Source organism: Odocoileus virginianus, chromosome 5 (genome assembly GCF_023699985.2).
Source record: "Odocoileus virginianus isolate 20LAN1187 ecotype Illinois chromosome 5, Ovbor_1.2, whole genome shotgun sequence".
NCBI lineage: Eukaryota > Metazoa > Chordata > Mammalia > Artiodactyla > Cervidae > Odocoileus > Odocoileus virginianus.
The window spans coordinates 86999514-87018918 of NC_069678.1; the positions used below are offsets into that span (position 1 = coordinate 86999514).

The 19405-nt window shown below is 43.3% G+C and overlaps 1 protein-coding gene across 1 annotated transcript in view; it reads right to left on the reverse strand.

The window, feature by feature from the left end:
• The window catches only part of MACF1 (microtubule actin crosslinking factor 1), a 338082-nt gene that overhangs the window by 189850 nt on the left and 128827 nt on the right, over nucleotides 1-19405 (reverse strand). The window contains 4 exon segments of the mRNA XM_070468372.1: nucleotides 1536-1628; nucleotides 5078-5155; nucleotides 9045-9134; nucleotides 19124-19185. Coding sequence (XP_070324473.1) covers nucleotides 1536-1628; nucleotides 5078-5155; nucleotides 9045-9134; nucleotides 19124-19185 — 323 coding nt within the window.

Sequence of the window (19405 nt, forward strand, 5' to 3'; positions counted from 1 at the left end):
TGTCTCAGAATGAGAGGTGGTTTGTGGCATACAAACAACCAAACAAATTCATCTAACAGCCCACTGTTCATAAGGGTGCCAACGCTATGAAAGCTCAACAAAGTTCTTGTTCCAACCCTGCCAAGGCACACTTGCCAAGCTCATGTTCCTGGTTACCCCTATATCCAAAGCATGCCTGAGGACACCCTGTGGTTCCACAGAAACACACGTTGCCTCCACGCTTTCCTAAGCCTACTTATGCTGCAGATTGTCAGCACTGGTTCCAAACCAGAGCCCCAAGAAATTATGATCCCTGAGTTCTCAGTTCTCAGACTCTCAGCAATTTTGGGACACCTGCTGCTCTATGTTCACCCAGCAGGTGGCGCTGACTCCCCAACTGGGACATCACAGCCACAAGGACCCTGGAGTCAGCAGCGCCTTGAGTGAGATATTTCTATGAGCCTTCTTTATCCACCTGCTCAAGAAGTGATCCCTGTGATCAGCCTTGAGTACAGCAGTTGGGTATTCGAGCATTTTCTGAGAAATAGCTTTGTTTAGTTGAGCTAACGAGATTCAAGATAGCCTTTTTTATAAAAATAGGGCTGTGACTTTCCAGTAGTATCCAGACTTGAAGAGGATTTGCCTTAGGCAGGAGGAACAGGAAGGCTGTGTGACCATGTGAACACTACCAAGATGCCTACAAGATTGTGTTTACAAGCACATATACCAAGGTGCTTGCTATGAACTGTTTGTGTCCCCTTGAAATTCATATACTGAAGCCACAGTAGCCCTGATGTGATGATATCTGAAGGTGTGGTCTTTTAAGAGGTAATTAGGTTTAGATGAGATCAGGAGAGTGGAGCCTCCATAATGGGATTAATGCCCTCATAAAAAGTTGAAGGGACATGAGATCTCTTTCTGAGCATGCATGCCCCAAGGAAAGGTCACCTGAGGATATAACCAGGAAGAGGGCCCTCACCAAGGAGCCAACCATGCTAGCACCCTGATCTCAGACTCGCAGCCTCCAGAACTGTGAGAAGTGAATGCTTGCTGCAAACCACCCAGCCTCTGGTGCTTCATCACAGCAGCCCGAACTGACTGACAGTGCTCCAATTAACCAGGCTTATTTAAGACCATTAGAGATGAAGAAAAGTCTACATCAAAGCAGGATTATAAGGCTTCACCCCACCCTTCCTGACCAACAAATCCAACACCTCTTCTCATCCCTCACATTCTGAGTCTCCAAAGAGCCAGTTTTGACTCAGCTGGGCAGACTGCTAATAACCAGATTGCCAGTGCCAGAGCCACAGCACAAACAGGTGAAAAATCCCCCTTCAACATGCAAACGATGAGGAAGTTCTCGGTTTACACTAGAATAGCGTTGCCTCCAGGCCAACGCTCTTCTTCCTTTCCAGCTCCTGCTCACCCCCTCCCTCATTCACTGCCAAATACAGAGAAGGCAGGCTTCGTGTGCCCCTGGAAAGCAGAGCGACCTCTAGCTCTGTCTAGGCCATGTCCAAACTGAGCACCAGGCCCCCAGACTTCACAGACCCTACCTGGAAGTGCAAGATGATGGTCCAGATCAGGCCGAGCGTCAGCTTGGGGTTGCCATCTGTGATGTCATCATTGCGAATATTCACTAGTTTCACCTGAAAAAGAAACAAAAGCTGGTCTGACAGCTCTGCAACTTTTTGTTTTGATTTCATTTTTTATAGATTTTTATTATTCATATGCATATTAATGTTTTTGGTGTACAGTTTGAGTTTTCACATATGTATAGATTTATGTTAATGACCATTATAATCAGGGTAACAAAACAGAATCATCAACCCCAAAAGGTGGGACTTTGTGCAGTCAAATCCTGCCTTCATCCTTAAATCCTGGCAACCGCTGATCTGTTCCCAGCTTTGCTTTACCCAGAATGTCATATAAGTGGTGTTCCATAGTATGTAATCTTCAGATTCTGGCTTTTTTGCACTCAGCACAATGGCCATGAGATTCCCATCCACGTTGCTGCCTGGAGCAACAGCCTGTCCCTTTTCGTTGTGGAAGAGTATTCCATTATACCTGTATTCTACACACCACAGTTATCCACTCCTCTACTGAAGGAATCTGGGTTGTTTCCATGTTGGGGCAATTATGAATAAAGCTCTTATATTCATATACAGTTTTTCTGTGTGAGCACATGTTTTCATTTCTCTAGGGTAAATTCCTGGGAGTGGGATTGCTGGGTCATATGGTATACGTTTAGCTTTGTAAGAAACTGCCAAACAATTTTCCACCATGACTGTACCATTTTGCAATCCCACCAGCAAAGCAATTTCACAAGCACATGCTATCATGAGCTGCTTTTTAATTAAGTCTTCCCAGCCCTTTTTTCTTTCTCTTTCTTATTTTCTCAAGGTTGTGAGAGAGAGAGATCTGCCCCTCATCCCTCATCGGTCTCTGGCCTGTCCCACCCATTCCCCTCCTCCCACAGCACCTGCCTTACTCCTAATCTCATTCCAGCAGCACGATGTACACAGACACACAGGCCCGTCCCCCACCAGGGCGACCAACCATCCCTGTGTGCTGGGGACTGAGGGATGTCCTGGGAAAACCAGCCTATTTCCACCTCCACCCCGTGAGTCTCTGTCGTACCCTCACGGAGCTCCTGACAACTGTGACAGCTGCCCTGAAGCTGCCCTTCCTTTGTCTCTTCAGCTGAACTGAAGCCTTCATGTACTCAAGACCTCAAGCAGAAGCTTCACTTCTCCTTACACTATGGTGACCAGTGCTGTAGACTGACTGCTGTGTCCCTCCAAAATTCATAGGTTAAACCCTAATACCCAATCTGAAGGTATCTGGAGGTGGGACCTTTTGGAGGTGACTAGGTCTTGAGGAAACAGAATTAGTATCTTTATAAAAGAGACCCAGAAATCTCCCTTGACCTTCACATCACATGAGGACACTGCTAAAAGTGGTCTCGGAACCAGGACCTCACCAGACACCAAGTCTGCCTCCATCTTGGACTTTTGCAGAACTATGAGAGATGAATTTCTATTGTCTATAAGCCACCGGGGCTGTGATACTTTGTTACAGCAGCATGAATGACCAAGACACTGGGCAAGTTCTTTCCCTTTCCTGGGTCTCCGTCTCCTCTTCTGTACACTGGGAGCAGGAGACCCTGCTTCCTGCCTCAGTGCAGCTTTTCTCATCACTCATGGCCCGTAGCTGGCAGGCTGGCAGCATCAGCCAAGTCCACGTTCCTCTGCCCCACCTCCGGGAGCTCTTCCCGTGGATTCTGAATACCTCCAAGTCACCTTCCAGTGTCTGCCATCTGTTCCTTGGAGACTTCACACCTAACTCCTACCTTCCCTACCTCGTCTTCTACCATCTTTCTTGGAGACTTCACACCTAACTCCTACATTCCCCACCTTGTCTTCCACCATCTTTCTCAGCAATTTTGGCACCATCTCAATGACCCAGGTGTCACCCCATCTGTACAACTCGTCTGCCTTCCCATTTCGGAAGACTTCCGTTTTCACTCTGCTGTGGACACCTGCACAGCGACAATCTCACCATCAGCAAGAAGTACTCCAGAGTTCTTTCTGCCCTTCTCTGTGCCCACTGGTCATGGCTCACATTTTTATTATATCCTAGTAACCGATCTACTCTCCATCCTCATTGAGGCTTCTAGCTAATCAATTCTTTTCAATTTACCTTGACCATTAAGGCCCTCTCTGGTTTTCTAACTTTACACACAGACATTCCAAGGATGCTGTCTCCAGTCCCCTGAACACTTCAACCTCTAATTCTCCTACCACTTCTTTCAACAAATATTTATTAAGTGTCAATTATGGACCATCCATTACAACAGGTGATGAAGATAAAAATGTTGAGTAAGATCACATTCTCTGTCCTCATGGGCCTACAATGCATTAGAGCAGAGAAATAACAATAAAGTCACAAGTATTATATGAGAAGCAAACGGCTATGGGAGTACACAGAAAGAGAATTTCCCAAGTTAAGGAGAATTACTGATAAGAGTGGCAAAAATGAACTAACTCCAAAAATATGCACACCATGTCATGTCATCGTGACCGGCACTGTTGCCTGGCAACTGTAGCTATACCAAATGTTTCCAAACAGTTCTCTAAGTAGATGAACTCTTGACTCCCTCGTCCATCCACTTTCCTCCCCTCCACAAACCTCCTCTGTATTTTTATGCCTCCTTCCTTCCTCCTCACGGTACCTCAGAAGAGGCCTTTTCCTTTCCTTTTCAAAGAATCTACACCAGCTGTGCTCTGGACCTCATCCCTCAATTCCCAGTCTTGGTTCCATCAGTTAGGAAGTCATGGGAAGAAGGATGGTGTGTAGAAAGTAGCATGAAAGGAGCATTTAAAAAATGTCCAGGAGGCCTGCGTGGACGTCCCAGGTTTGCTCTCACTTCTGTGATCTAGGGCAGGTCATTTCTCAGTTTCCTTTCGTAGGAAATGAAAAGGCTGGACTAGCGATCTCCAAGGCGTCTTCCAGGGCTAACCTGCTCTGACCCATACTCCTCACTCTCCTTCTGTTCTCTTCTCTTGGCTAGCTTCTCCACTGTCTAAAAGTGTGCTTCTGTCTTCCGTCCTTCCTCTCTAGGGAGGGAATAGCTTCTTTACCCAACACTCCTCTGCTCTATTGAGCCTGGTGTCTGAGGGCACCAGCGCTGTGCAGCTGAGACCGTCCCCCAAGCCCCACGCACCGTTCACCCAGCCTGACCATCCCCTCATTCAGTTCTCAAGATGACGAAGCGCACTGGTGTTCCCTCTCCCTGGGTGATGTATCTTTTCCCATCTTCTTTGCTGGTTTCTCATCTTCCCTTTGGCCTCCACCTGAGCGGAGGTGAGTCAATCTTTCGCATCTTGCTCTTCTCTAAGACTTTCCCTCTCAGACAGGCCACACACTCTATGTAAGATTTGTTCAGACGTAGCAGAGCTGCTCACTAGCAAGCAAGACTCAAAACTGTATCAGTCGGATTTACTGAGGACTTACCAGGGGCAATGAGAACGTACCTAAATAGGGACCCGATACCAACTTTCCCTGGCAGAGTTGGGGACACACGGGACGCTCTTACCTGTCGCTGCTTTAGGAAGTCCAAGGCAATCTGAACGTTCTGCAGCCTGTGAAAACGCATCCTGCCCTTCTCCCGGGGCTACAAACAAACAAAAGGGATGTTTGTTGCAGTGACACCAATTTACCCACGCAGATCCCTTTCTTCCTTCATTTCAAGAATAAAAGACCACAAAGAACTCCCATGACTGAAGCCAGGCGTGGGAGCATCACACAAAGCACCCCTCCAGGCAGGACCTGTGTGTGTTTGCACCATGCTCGCTGAGGCCCCAAATGCCTGTTTACCACTCGGATCCCGTGAACACACGGCACGTTTGAATGCAAATGCTGAAGTAGTGCCGCGGCTTCTCTACAGGCTCCTCTGCAACCATACGTGGCAGAACTTGATTCTGGATGTGAGGTTAATGGAAACAAAGACTTGGCTCTATGGCTCCCAGAACCATAGTTAAATGTTACTGTAAGGGAAGGATAAAAGGCCTAATTACATGTTGCTCAGTAATGGACAATGCCAACCATATTACAAACCTGGCAAAAGAAACTAGAGGTAGGCAATTTTACACTAGGGAATGAGGAGTTATACACACTCAGTAAGTGAAAAAATCTAAAATGGAAGGCAGGAATCAAGAAGGAACCTATTTCCTAGGAAGACAAAGTAGGAAAGCCACCTTTAAGCCCAGTTTGAGATACCCAGAGCAAACAAGACCTTGATGGTGTAGGGTTCTTCAACACAGTACTCCAAAGAAAGGTATTTCCTGCCGGCCGCTCAATCCTGGATGTCATACAAGCCACAGTGGGGCGTCCACCTCCACCCAGTGACTCTGGTGTCACCACCACCACGTGGATCCTGGACCCACGGCTCAATTCCTACCCATCCAAGACTGCATGGAGTCCTTCTCCAGTGAGCACAGGCAGGGATGACTGTCTACATCCGGAATGTTTCCTCTGCTCACTTTTCAATGGTTTTTCCCCCCTCCCCACTACAATTGGGACTAAAACATCACCCTCACTAGATCATACCCAATTCATTTGTAAATGTCAAAATGGTACTAATTAAAGGCCAATAAAATACAAGGTAGCTCTGTTGTGGGCACCTGAACAGAGGAAACATTGCCCCAGGCTGAAATGGGCAAAAAGTAACCCAACACGTGGAGGGATGGGGTGGAAACATCTCTGTGGGCGTCCCTCAACCCTTCTAAGCAAAACTTTCAAACCAGGGTAATCGACAGAGAAGGTGAGGCCTCTCTGTGCAACACGGTAACTTCCTAAGTCAAAAGGCTAGGAAAAACCCTCTAGTAAGAATCTCTTCTCAGTCATTCCACTTGAACTAATTGTGAATATGGCTTAGAAGATGACAGAGCCTGTGAAACCGAAGATGCTAAGGCAATTGGAGGGGAGATCAATGAGATGAAAAGATGACTTTAAGAGGACAGGGAATGGGGACACTGGCTGATCTCTATTTCTGGAGAAAAATCACAGACTCTAACTTAGGGCCTGCAAGCAGAAAATGGCCCTCTTACACACTCTAATCTTTATGCCTAAGTACTCCCCACCAGAAATACCCTTGAGAACATGCAAGTTAAATCTCAGTCCTCTACAGCAACGAGAGATGTTATTGACCAAGGCAGAGTATCCCCATGCAGTGAGTGGTTTGCAAACAACAGGCTCTTTTGACAACAAATGACACGGTGTGTGGTGAGAACCTGGAGGCCAGAGAGGTGGAGAGCAAGTCCCCGTTAGTCTGGAGTGTGGAGTCAGAAGCAGTAACTGACATGCTGTCAACTAAGCTTCCCACAATTCTGCAATCTAGACTCAAGACAACACAGCAAGGCCACCAGAAAGGCACGGGTCTCCAGGTCACAAAGGGACTCGCCGCCGCCAAACATCATTATTCTTTTTGTGCCAGCTACTCATAGATAAGCAAAACAATTCCCACTCTGGGATCGTCTAACAGTAGCATGAGGCACAATTAGTTTTAACCACTTTCTTTGGGACCCAAATTCCCAGGTGGACAGGGAAGAAGGCAATTGGTAAGTGAGCTACTTGGAGACCTAGAGAACCCCAAACTCTCTGATGGCCCTGCAGTGCCGGCTGGGACGCTGGTGTCCCCAGGAGGACCTACGACATCATCATCATCTTCCTCCTCCTGCTCCTCGCTGTTTGTATGGCGCCAGGAGGGCATGCTCACCAGGCGGAGGGTCTTCAGCCCTGCCGGCTCCTTTGGCCACCAACCAAGACAGAGACGTGACAGAGTTAACAGGAAATTCACAACACATAAATGAAAAGGAAATGAATGCAGAAAAAAAAAAAAAAAAAGATGAAAATAAATATGAAAATACCCTCCCACCTCCACAAAGATGCAAAACAAAATTAAGACCAGAACAGATGGTTATACTGAACACTTCTTATGTTGAAACACAGCTTTAACTCTCCGCAGGCCATCCATTCTTCCTACTTTTGTGAATCAAATAAGGGAGAATGCATGATGAGAATAACCATGAAAGAGATATTTGGGTGGTTTCTGGTGAAAAGATGATTATTTTACAACTATCTCCATAAACACCGGTAGGTCTTCAAAGGCTAGGAAAAGAAATCAGATTCGAGTGGTTTTAACCTGTTTTGTAAGCAACATCACTGAAAAGGCTCACTTTTCAATATAAAATCACTGCAAGTTCACCAAATATACCAGCCAAGTTGCCCAAAATATAATTTAGTGAGCACTTCTAACTCCAACACAGTAAAAGTAAAATTCTGATTACTTAGGAGATTTATAAATGAGAGCCAGAGAAGAACTAGAATTCATATATACTGGCTATGTCAACAAAAGCATCTGTCAATTTTAGGCCATTAAAAATTATTAAAAAAGAAAGAAAGAAAGAAACTAAAACAAAGGACCCCAGGAAAGCCAAGCCCAATCCTGGAAGAAGCTGACTTTTACTTAGGGAGAGAAATCTAAAGCGTCAAACCCTACTCTTGAAACACAACGAACGTGGTTAAGAATTCACCAAAGACAGAGAGCGTGCTGGCTCCCTCCACAGGCTCCTTGAGCCCGCTCCTCTCCAGGGGCGCCTCCCACAGGTTCTCTGCGCTCGGCGCTGGCTTCTAGACGAAAAAGCACGCTGTCTACAACACTCTGTACAGAGTCACAGGCTCAGGTTAGGCTCCCACATGTGAAACAGTAAGCCCACGGTGAAGCCACGCTGATCCCTTCAACAAAGTGAGGACAAGAGCTGATGAGCCAAGAGGTTCAGACAGGCTTTGTCCTCAGCAGGTAACTGCTTCCATAAGCCAGATTTAATACTTATGGGGAGGAGGCAGGCGCATCTAATTATCCAAGGAGCCCAGATATACCGCATCTGCGGCTATGCTCAGACATCAACTTCAGCTTTTCTTCAAACCTGTGACAGACAATGAATTCCAGAAGGGAGGAAGTCAGGCCGTTTGGGAAACAATGACTCTAAACACCTGGGCTTTTACATGTAAATCTCAGCTCTTTGTTGAATATAGAAAATAAAGTAATTCACAGTAGAAGGGAAAATAGAAGGAGTCTGTGTAGACTAGAAAGAACACTATAGGAAGAAAAATGCACCTTATTAAAAAATCTTAAAGTGAGAATCTACTATTCCTGAAATACTAGCATGTATAAATAGATAAAGAACAAGGAGAAATCATACAAATATAAAAGTAATAGAACCAATACTGGATCCCATCAAGAAATGAGACTTTAAAAAAAAAAAGAATAAAAAAAAGAAATGAGAATATATGACAAATCAGGTTAAATTAAAATGAACTTATATCATTTGTAAAGCATTAAGTCTGAGTTAGAAATAAAGTCCAGCAATCACCTCTTCTACTTTTTCCTCCCATGTAACAGAAGTGACAGCTACCGCCCCAGCACTCAACACAGTGGACCCATATGTCATTAATAGGGCCACACCTGGGAAGTCACCCATTAGGAGGAGAGAAAAGCTCACCAGTTTGATGCCTGAGAGGACCTCCAGCAGAGAGATCAGGTTATGGCCATCCCGTAGATCTTCATAAAGGTCATTTATGTGCTTGCGGACCTGCGCATGAGAGCAAAACAAGACTGATTTTTATTTGATCTTGAATTATTTTATTATCCATATGAGTGCTTATGGTTCTTTTTTTTTTCCATTTATTTTAGGAGTGCTTATGGTTCTATGTAAACACAAATTAAAGAATTTGAAACTGAAGACAATAAGCGATTCAGGAATATGCAGGTTGGAATACAATACATATGAGATGGTAACACTTAACAGAGGCTTATATGTGTTTTTTTAAATTGAGGCCAGATCTATTACACACTGCAGTCAACCCTGAACAATATTCCATAAAGTTTAGCCAAGTCTTGATCATCTCGAAACATCTCAGCAATTATTACGGACAAAAATATGATACAGCAGCCAGTGATGGACACATGAGACCCGGCAGAGTCAGTAAAGCCCTCCAGAGTGCTGCAAAGGAAATCAAAATGCCAGACACTCGGTGTTCCATGGGGTGTAGCTCCAATTTAACCCCTTTTTACCCAATACTTATAAATAAATAAATAAAGAGTGAATTTCAGAATTCTTTTCCTTTGGGGAAAAATAATTCTAATGTTATAACTGAAACTATGAAAAAACAAATATCACTTTAGAAAAATGTGTGGGTAATGTCGAACACTAAATGTTTTAGATGTTATCTCATCTATCCCTAACATCTGTAAGGTGGGCATTATTATATTACGCATTATTACTATTATTATTATATTATGCCTATTTTACATATGAGGAAATAAGGCACAAAGAAGAGGTTAAGTGAGGTTAAGTAACTTGCCTAAGGTCAAAACTAAGTGGAAAAACTGGCCTCAGTTTCGTCTTTCTGATTTTAGCCTTTGCCATTACTACAATGCTTTGTAATCAGCCATAATCTCATTCTATTTATTTAATCCAAACAACTGCCCTGTGAAGTTCCTATTTAATAAGAGAAACTGAGGAAAGTAAGGCTCTGAGAAGTCATGGTCACACAACTTTAGGACATGGCTAAAATGACTGATTCATTCCAAGTCTAGTGACAACTTCATTGAGTGTTGCACAAACAGAATCAGAAGACTAGTGGAAATTATAAGAAGGAAGACCCTTTACAATATATATAACTTTCTAGACAACAAGAGAAAGGGTTACTCTAGAAGTAGTGGATTTCCAGTCACTAGTTTTTCAAGCAAGGGCTGGGATCCTGGGATTTCTACATCACATGGAAGCCTGAACCACGAGTCTTTTCCAGCTGTAATATCCTAGCAGTCAACACTGAGAGTCTGAGAAGATGAAGACTGGGAACGTCTTGGGGGACTTCCTAGAAGAGAAAGGACTTGGAGGATTAGAAAATGTTGGATAGAAAGAGGATGGGAAAACCACGTAAGACTAAGTAGGAGGCTGGACATATGAAGGATATACATGTTTGTACATGTACAGGAAAAATACTCTTACCATGACCAATTTCAAGCTATTAATATAAAATCACTAAAAGCAATGTTGGGGAGAGATGTACAGTAGCACACCAATACACAGTTTCCATCAAAGAGACAACAGATATAATTAACCGCAACAGCACAGATGATAATAACATAGCAAAGTATCTAAGAATGAATGAATTTTGAGTATTTATTACCTTCATTTTAAATATAATTTAAGTGTAAGTTTATATAATTTAACTTTTCATCATGGTTGTGCTTAGAAAAGAGTTCACGAGACTCTTGAACATTTACTATTTGGCTCTCACGAGGCCACAAAAGCTGACTCTAACATATGGGTGTTTCTAAGATCTTAAGACTGCTCCCCTCAAGTGGGTTCAAGGGTTCAAGCTTGGGGCCTGGGATAACCACAGTGCACCACTCACAGAAATTAGCAGATCATAAGGGTTGGAAAGGGAGTTGATTTTGACAAGTTCAATTTTAAATATGTTGAATTTAAAACAACGGCAAAGGAGCTACAAATGGAAATGTTCTTGAAGCAGCTGGAAATACCAGAATCCAATCTGGGTCAGCTGAGAACTTAAGTTTAGAAGTCATATGCATAGAGGTGCTAGCTAAACGCATGGGAAATGTTGAGCTTTCCGGGTTGCGGCAAAAAGAAAAAAACAAGAGTGCTAAGGACTGAGCCTGAGGGAATAGCTGAAATTAGAAGGCAGGAGATGGGAAAGCAATCAACAAAGGACAGGGTGAATGGGGGAAAGGCAGTGGAAGAGTTAGGCAATGAACAAGAAAGTAAAATTGAGGAAGAGATCATCACCAGTATCCAATGCTACGGGACAAGGAGGATGCAGATTAAGAAACAGTTTTTGAGTTTTCCTACAAATCAGAGGGCTTTTGCGAGAATAATTTTCTAGAAAGTGGGGGGGATGGAAATCAGATTACAAACAAATAAGAGATTTTTTAAAGTCAGAAATTATTAAATACTTGATATTAAGGGTTAAGAAGTGAAGAGACAATAATGAGCAATTTATTTTTGGCAGCTAAGACCTGAAAATAGGGTATAAAAATCGGGAGTAGTTAAGGAGTAATTATTTAAATAAATTATATAGGGTTGTGAACCAGATGGGATCATGTTCTCAATAGGACACCAAACACCACAGAGTGTTGAAAAGAAAAAGGAGGCACTTAAAATGTAAAGGTTAGTTTTACATCAAAGCTCCAATATCTCCTGAAAATTCCAGTTAAGTTTTACACCTGTGAATAGTAAAGTTGAACCTTACAAGAAATTTAGATGATAACTAGTTTACTATGTTTCTCAGTCTTTGTGTGACTATAATAACTAAGTAACTATGAAAAACAGCAGAGAGGTATAGACAGAAGTAATGGGGGAGGTGAGTGTAGTGAGATTTTTTTCCCTTAGAGAATTTTCAGCAGAGAACAGCTGTCTGTTTCTGAAGCGCACTGGACACAGCTCTGGCTAGACAAGGATAAAGAACCAACCAACATTTACTAGTGCTTTTACACAGAAAAGTTTCAGATGCAGAGGTGACATTTTGGAGGGCTCAGCTTAAACATAGCCAGATCATACAGCTAGTAAATGACCAGGCCAATCAAATCCAGGTCTCCCCCATTCTAAAGTCTTTACCCCTTTTGTACGTGCTGGGTTGCCTTTAAAGTTTTCCTCAAATCTCTTAAGAGAAAGTCTGGTGGACTAAGTACCAGAAATATTAGGGGCAGCCAGGTAAGGCCAAGAGTGCTTAGGAATCATCCATAGGTATGTTTCTTTTCAACAAACAATCATGCTACTCTGTTAACAAATAAGATGAGTGAAAAATTTCAACTATCCAGGTCCTTGCCTGTTTGTAGTCCCTGTGAAAATCACCATCAAAATTGGTTCTTTAGATATCTCCAAGGAATATATACAAATGGCTAACAAACTCATGAGAAGATGCTCAGTATCAGTAGCCATAAAGAAAATGTAAATCAAACTACAGACAGACACCACTTCACACCCACTAGAATGGCTATAATCAAAAAGACAAATAATAAGTGCTGGTGAAGCTACAGAGAAACTGGAACCCTCATACACTCCTAGTGAGAATATAAAATTGTGCAGCTGCTTTAGAAAACAGCCTGATAGTTCCTTAAAAGGCTAAACACAAGTTACCATATGACTCAGTAATTCCACTCCTAGGTATATATATTCAAAAGAATTAAAAACATATGTTCAGAAAAAAATAATTTGTACATGAATGAATGTTCATAGCAGCATTCTTTGTTCACACTAGCCAAAGACTGAAAATAACCCAAATGCCTACATATTATACTATGAGCATTAGAAACCAATTACAAACAACCACACGTTGTATGATTCCATTTATGTGAGATATTTAGAATCAGCAAACCTATAGAGACAGATAGTAAACAGAATGGTGGTTGCCTAGGGCAGGGGAAGGAATGGAGGGGTGTTTAGGGATAATGATTAAAGGGTACAGGGTTTCTCTATAGGGAGTGAGGAAAATGTTCTAAAATTGATTGTGGTGATGGCTGCACAATATTGAATGTAATAAGTCACTAAACTCTATACTTTAAATGTGTGAAATGTAAATTAAATCTCAACATAGCTATTTTAAAAAATTAATGAATAACTAAATTTTCAGACAAGGCCAAGCCTCCCCAATCATCATGCATTCATAAACCAAGGAAAGCTCTGCTCTCCCAATTTTTAAAAGATTGGCTTGAGGTTATGAAAAAATAAACAGCTTCCCCCAATTTCTGAGTGGCTTTAGCAAAGGGAATAAATTGCACTTAAGTGCTTGGTATCAGAATCTGAGCCCAAAGGGACTTTAAAGCTGACTTAACTCTAACATTCTCAGTTTACAGATGAGAAATGCATTGTCTAGAGAAGTTACATAACTATGTAAAATCGTTTAGCTGGAAAGTGTCAGATCACTGTCTCTTGACTCTGTGTTCACTGCTTTTTCCCTTCACAAGGCTTCCATGATGCTTGAAGGGTAGAAACAACATATTAACAACATTATTAAATTATAAGAGGTTCCCCTCAAAAAACCAAGGATTGTCCTGCAGTATTCTTTAATACCCGCAGAGAGCCTGATCTGGCAAAGTTTTGCTCAAAGACTCTTAACAGAAACACAAGTAGCTCAATTTCCTTGATCCACACTATGTTGCAGAGCAATAAAGAAATCAGAGGAGAAAACTTTAAAGAGAAGAATATGTTATTTACTCTCATTTATACTTATTAAGGGCTTCCCAGGTGGTGATAGTGGTAAAGAACCTGCCTGCCAATGCAGGAGACATAAGAGACGGAGTTCAATCCCTGAGCTGGGAAAACCCCCTGTAGGAGGACATGACAGCCCCCTCCAGTATTCTTACCTGGAGAATCCCATGGACAGAGGAGCCTGGCAGTCTACAGTGCTTAAGGTCGCAGGGAGTCAGACATGACTGAAATGACTTAGCACACAGACTTATTAAAAGATACAGGGAACACGAGAGTGAGCCTGGTAACTTCAGGTGGATTTCTGAACTTATAGATTTCTAAGCCATAAAAGGGAAAATTTCATTTTGATTCAACGGCCAAATCTATCCTCCAGGAAAAGCCTAACACTAAAAAAGCAGATTATAGTTGTCATAAGTTATTTTGTTTGTTTTTTTGTTGTTGTTGTTCTGGGTTTTTTTTTTTGGGGGGGGGGGGTGGCGGGGGTCATAGACTCCTGGAGAGAACTGTGCTCAAATGCAGGGAATAAGAGTGGGGGCTGGGAATGTCTGCTGAAATAGAGTATGATGTGGGAGTAAAGAGTGAGGCTCCTTGCAGATAACAATTCTATGTCTCCTATTTTGAGAGTTCTTTAAGTTCTGAGGAATCTGACAGTGATATCAGCCAACTCTGACTAATAAAGACTCTCTGAGAATGAGGATGACTGCAAAGTCCCCCAAGGGGAGCTTTACTTCACAGGCAGGCACTAATGCTCAGGGAGTAGAGAATCCAAGTCCAAACGGAGAACCGGAATCCTTCAGTGGGGGCTGAAATGCACTGAGGGTGAAATCAAGCCCTGAGAACTCAGATCCAGGCACAGCTGGTCCCAAGCCACCACCCTACGGTCACAGCTGGGCAACAAAGGCAACACTCCTCTTCTGAGCAGCACCACTCCATCAATCTCCTAAATCACACTCCACTGCCAGGCTCCTTCCGACCTTTCCCACAGACACGAGTAAGCGAAGAGGTGTGAAGGACATGCAGTGCTGAGGGAGCAGTGAGCTGTCTCATGCGGCCACAGCACAGAGGCTGCACAGGAAAGGGGGCCTGCACCCACCAGCTAGGGAGCCTCGAACAAGCAGAAAAGATTGAGGACATCGGTGAAAATCTGGAGTTAAAAATTTTTGCTGGTTTTCTGTAGTTAAATAAAATCCCAGGAAGGCCAATGGCTTCTAGATGGCATACGTGGGAAAAAAATGGAAAGGACAATTTCATCTGTTAGATTAAATACTTTCCTTCCTTTCTACCCACTGACGTCTGCAGTTCATAGAAACTGACCAGAGAAAACTCCTGCTCTCTGTTCTGTCAGCCTCTCAGCCTGCCTTGAAGTCCTTTTTAGGGAGATATGTCTACATTTTATAAGCTGCCAGGACCCAGAGAAACATCAGGGATAATGCAAATAAAAATCTCACTGAAAATTCTAGATCTTTCTTTCTGATAGTTCTGGTGTAGGGGGAGAACTCTTCGATCTGTAGGACTTGCATTCTACCTTAGGTGATCTGTATATATATTTCATTCTTAAATCTCTTTTAAGATTGGACCAACAATGTTCTCAGCTAATAAAGAGGAATGAATCAGCTTATTCAATAATAAACTGTTTCCTCAAGAGATATTCGGGAATCCAAGAGATTAGGTCAACCAAATCTAGAATTGAGGGCTTGGTTGCTTTGATCTTACATCAGTCTGCCTGCTACTGGCAACACTAATGTGGTTCACGTGTACTTGGGGAGCAAAGCAAAGGATGCTTGAGCTACAGAAAATAGATTCTAATTCTCAGCCCAAAGTTCAAAGACAGCTGACATGGAGCAATGATTCTAATGAGCAGTGAACCTCTGTGAAATACCTCAAGGTGAAAAAATGCCACTGGAACTGTAAGGCTGGGGGAAGAGGAAGAGATGAAAAACAGCCAGGGATTTAAGTAAGGCTCTGGCTGGCCTCCAACTGCTAACAATGCCATGTGTGTTTGTCTTGTTTCTCCCCGCCTGAGCCTCCTGTCATCACACAGCACTGAGGCAGAGGCCCAACAGGCAACATCAGCTACAAGTGAAGAGCGGGGAGCCAGAGCATTTGTAAAGACCCACAAAGTTTAGGGGGACAAACCTGAAGAAGGAACAATACAGTTTCTCCAAATCTTAAGAGATGAGGTATGAAAACACAGCAAGATAGGGGCATATTGAATAGAAACAACAAGTTATTTTGGTCAGAAGATGCGTGATTGGTCTTTAGCTCCATCCTTCACTAGCTGTATGATCTTGGAAAAGTCACTTCATCCTTCTAATTCTCAACTTCCTCAGCTGTTAAATTGAAAGGATAAAATATCTTTATCTCCTTCAGGGTTACTGTAAGGATCAAGTCAGATTAGAATATGCTTTGTAAGCTAAAAGGACTACTGAACTGTTATTCACTCAAGGGAACAAATCCTTACCGAACACCTCTCATGCTCCTGGTGCAGGACTTGGATGAGACAGCAGCGTGGCAAGTCCCTGCCCTCGAGGAGCAGAGGGCACCAATGTGTGAACGCACACACCCATCTCTTCAAAGTGGTGTGGGACAGACATGGAGCTGCAATTAATTTAGTCACAGGGATGGAGGTCAGAGTCTCAGGAAGGGGATACTGGACCTGGGCCTTGAAGAGTAAGTGGATGATGGCCAGGCAGCAGAGCTCAAGATATGCCTTCAAGGGAGAGAGAAACGAATAAGCAAAGCGGTGTGAAAGTATACGGTGTTCAGAAAGCGGTGAGCGGTTTCCTGTGGCTGCAGCGCAGGCTACACAGGGGAGAGTGCCAGGCTGCAAAGAGGCTGTGCAGGGCTCTGCACCCTGACAGAGTTATTTGTCACCAAATGAGAGGCAACTGGTAAATGCTGAAGAAATTAGAGGAAAACCGCAGGTTTTTCCTCCCTCTCTCTCTCTCCCTTCCTTCTTTGTCCTGACTGAAGAAATAAGACACAACATCAACCTTCAAATCACAGCCTGGCAGAAGAGAACTGCTGCGGCTGCCGCAGCAGAAGCGTGTGAGGAGAGCGGGGAGACGCACAGGACAGGGCGTCGGCTCCACGGGCCAAGTCAGGGAGACATTCACCAAGGGGAGTGACCGGGCCGGTGTCCAGGCAGAACAGGGCTGGGCAAGAAGCAGAGGGTGCCCCCGGAGCAAAGATACAGAGGCACAGAGCGTGACAAGCAGTTCAGCAAGAGCTTAAGGTCCAAGGGGAACGTGACATTGAGCCCAGAAAGGCAGGCAGACCAGAGACAGTACTGCAGAGGTGAAGAGTAGGGGCGAGACTTCAGGTTGCCTGAGTTCTAGTGTTTTAGTTCTACTTCTTTCTAGTGCTGTGACCTTGAACAGGCTGTTTAGCCTCTCTAAACCTCATTGACAAAATGGGACTATTAACAGAATCTATAGTATAAGGTCACTGAAGAATTAAAGGAGATGATCCATGTAAATAAAGGGCTTAGTACAGAAAGTATGATTTACAGTAAGCACTCAATAATTTATGACCATTATCATCACACTTGTTCTTACAGGAAACTTTATTAGGAAACTATTATAGTGGCCAAATCAAGAGGCGAGGCCCTGGAACAGGGCAGAGAAGAGAAATCAGATGCAAGCATCTTTCTGAGTTGGAAATGATTGATTAGAGTTGGTGACAGGGAGAGATGATGGGCAGGACTAAATATAGTATGATTCCAGGTTTCTAACTTGGACAGCTAGGTGCATGAATGAAAATACTGAGCACTTCGGGATGTACTGAATACAGGATGTGTCTGGGTAACGTCCAGATGACTGTGTCAAGGACACTATTGAGACATGGGTCTTTGGCTTAGGAAGGAACACAGAGAAAGGCTCTATCGTTACCTCCTGATTTGAATCTTGTATTAAGAGTTTGAAAACCGACCTTACCTGCAGTTAAAGAAGTGACCTAAGGAGCCATGTCTGATTTCTGTAACCATCTCCCAGGCCAGAGTTCACTGACTACATCGACAGACCCCTGACCCACAGAGGAGAAGAAAACCCCAGCCACCCAGATTGTTCGCGTTTGTGTCTTTAGAATCCTGTGGCTGCAGGGGTTTACGCCACCATTTGAGGGACAACCACCATAGCTCACACACAAGCAAAAGCAAGGAGTGCAGAGAACTGAATGTAGAAGACACACAGAGAGAAAGAAAAATGAAAAAACAAAGAGCTCCTAAAAAGAGGAGAGAGCAGTGAAGCACAGCTTTCATAAGCTCAGATGCATCCAGGCACCAGACTCTGGAGATCACCCCTATCCTTTTCTCTGTGTGATTCCTTGCATTCTATGCAAACAGAATGATCCCCGCGTTTAACACAGGTGAGACTGCCAAGAATACAGAGAACAAAACAAGAAAATGGTCACGGTTAGGGGACGTCAACATGAAGGACTCACACAGAGGATGAGAAGTCAGTGAAAGAGGCAAGAGAAAGGCATTCATGGAGGTGAGAGGTAACTTGGGGAAAAGCAGTGTCCTGGAAGGCAACATAAGACAGGGCTTTAAAGCAGTAGTGAGTTAGTCAATACTATCAAATGCTACAAAGAAAGCAAATGAGAGAAAGATAAAACCACTGGAAACGGCAATTAAGAGGTCCCTGGTGATCTTTCTCAGAGCAGCAATTATTAAACTCAAAATTATCCGAGCTGAGTAATTACTACAACTTAAAAACTTTGTATTCAAATCTGACTGTCATATTAGTCATACTGTTTATCCTTAGGTAAGTAATATTCCTCTGCCTTGGGTTTTTCTCTTTTTAAAAACAATGATAAGATCTACGTCCAACCCTAGCCATTCTGCTCTGTATTTTAAACTGCATGGGAGTGTATATACATACTAAAAATTCACTAAACTGATCATTCAAGACTTGTACACTTTGAGAGAACAAGATTCCCTCTGCCCCATCCTTACATAGTAATTAGACTAAAAATTTTAAAACAAAATAGGGGCTTATAAAATAGTATGTAAAGTTTGATACAAAGCATTCTTGTAAACTCAGGAATCACTCCATGGTATCCTCAACCTCAGCCTTCTTAGGTAATGGAGGAGTTACTCTCTTCACCAAGAAACTCATCCATGAAAGTTTCCACACTATTAGGAAACATAGATATAACATATATAACATATATATATATATATAACATAGATATAACATATATAACATATATCTAACATAGATATATTTTTAAGAAAATCACGTGTCCCCATCAACTGGACCATGTGGCCAGCAAGATGAACTGTCTGAGAGGAGGGACTGACACATTCAGATTAGGGGGATCTGAGGGTCCATGAGGGGTCCTACCTTCATCAGGTGCTTGTTGACCCACTTGGTGAATGTCTTCTTCTGCACTCGGTCCCGTTCATCTGTGAGGAAACAAGGGGAAGGCACTGGATCAGCGCTACCTGGCGACATGTTCCCCAGCCTTGCCCACACCCAGCTTCTCCAGAACAGAGGAGACGGTTTCCTCAGCCTGAGAGAGAGCGCCTTGTCATTGGGAAGGTTCAGTCTCTCTGGATTTCCTCCTCTGTCACTTTACACATTAGACAGAATCACATGCCTTAAGAATCATGTCAGCGCAAAGTC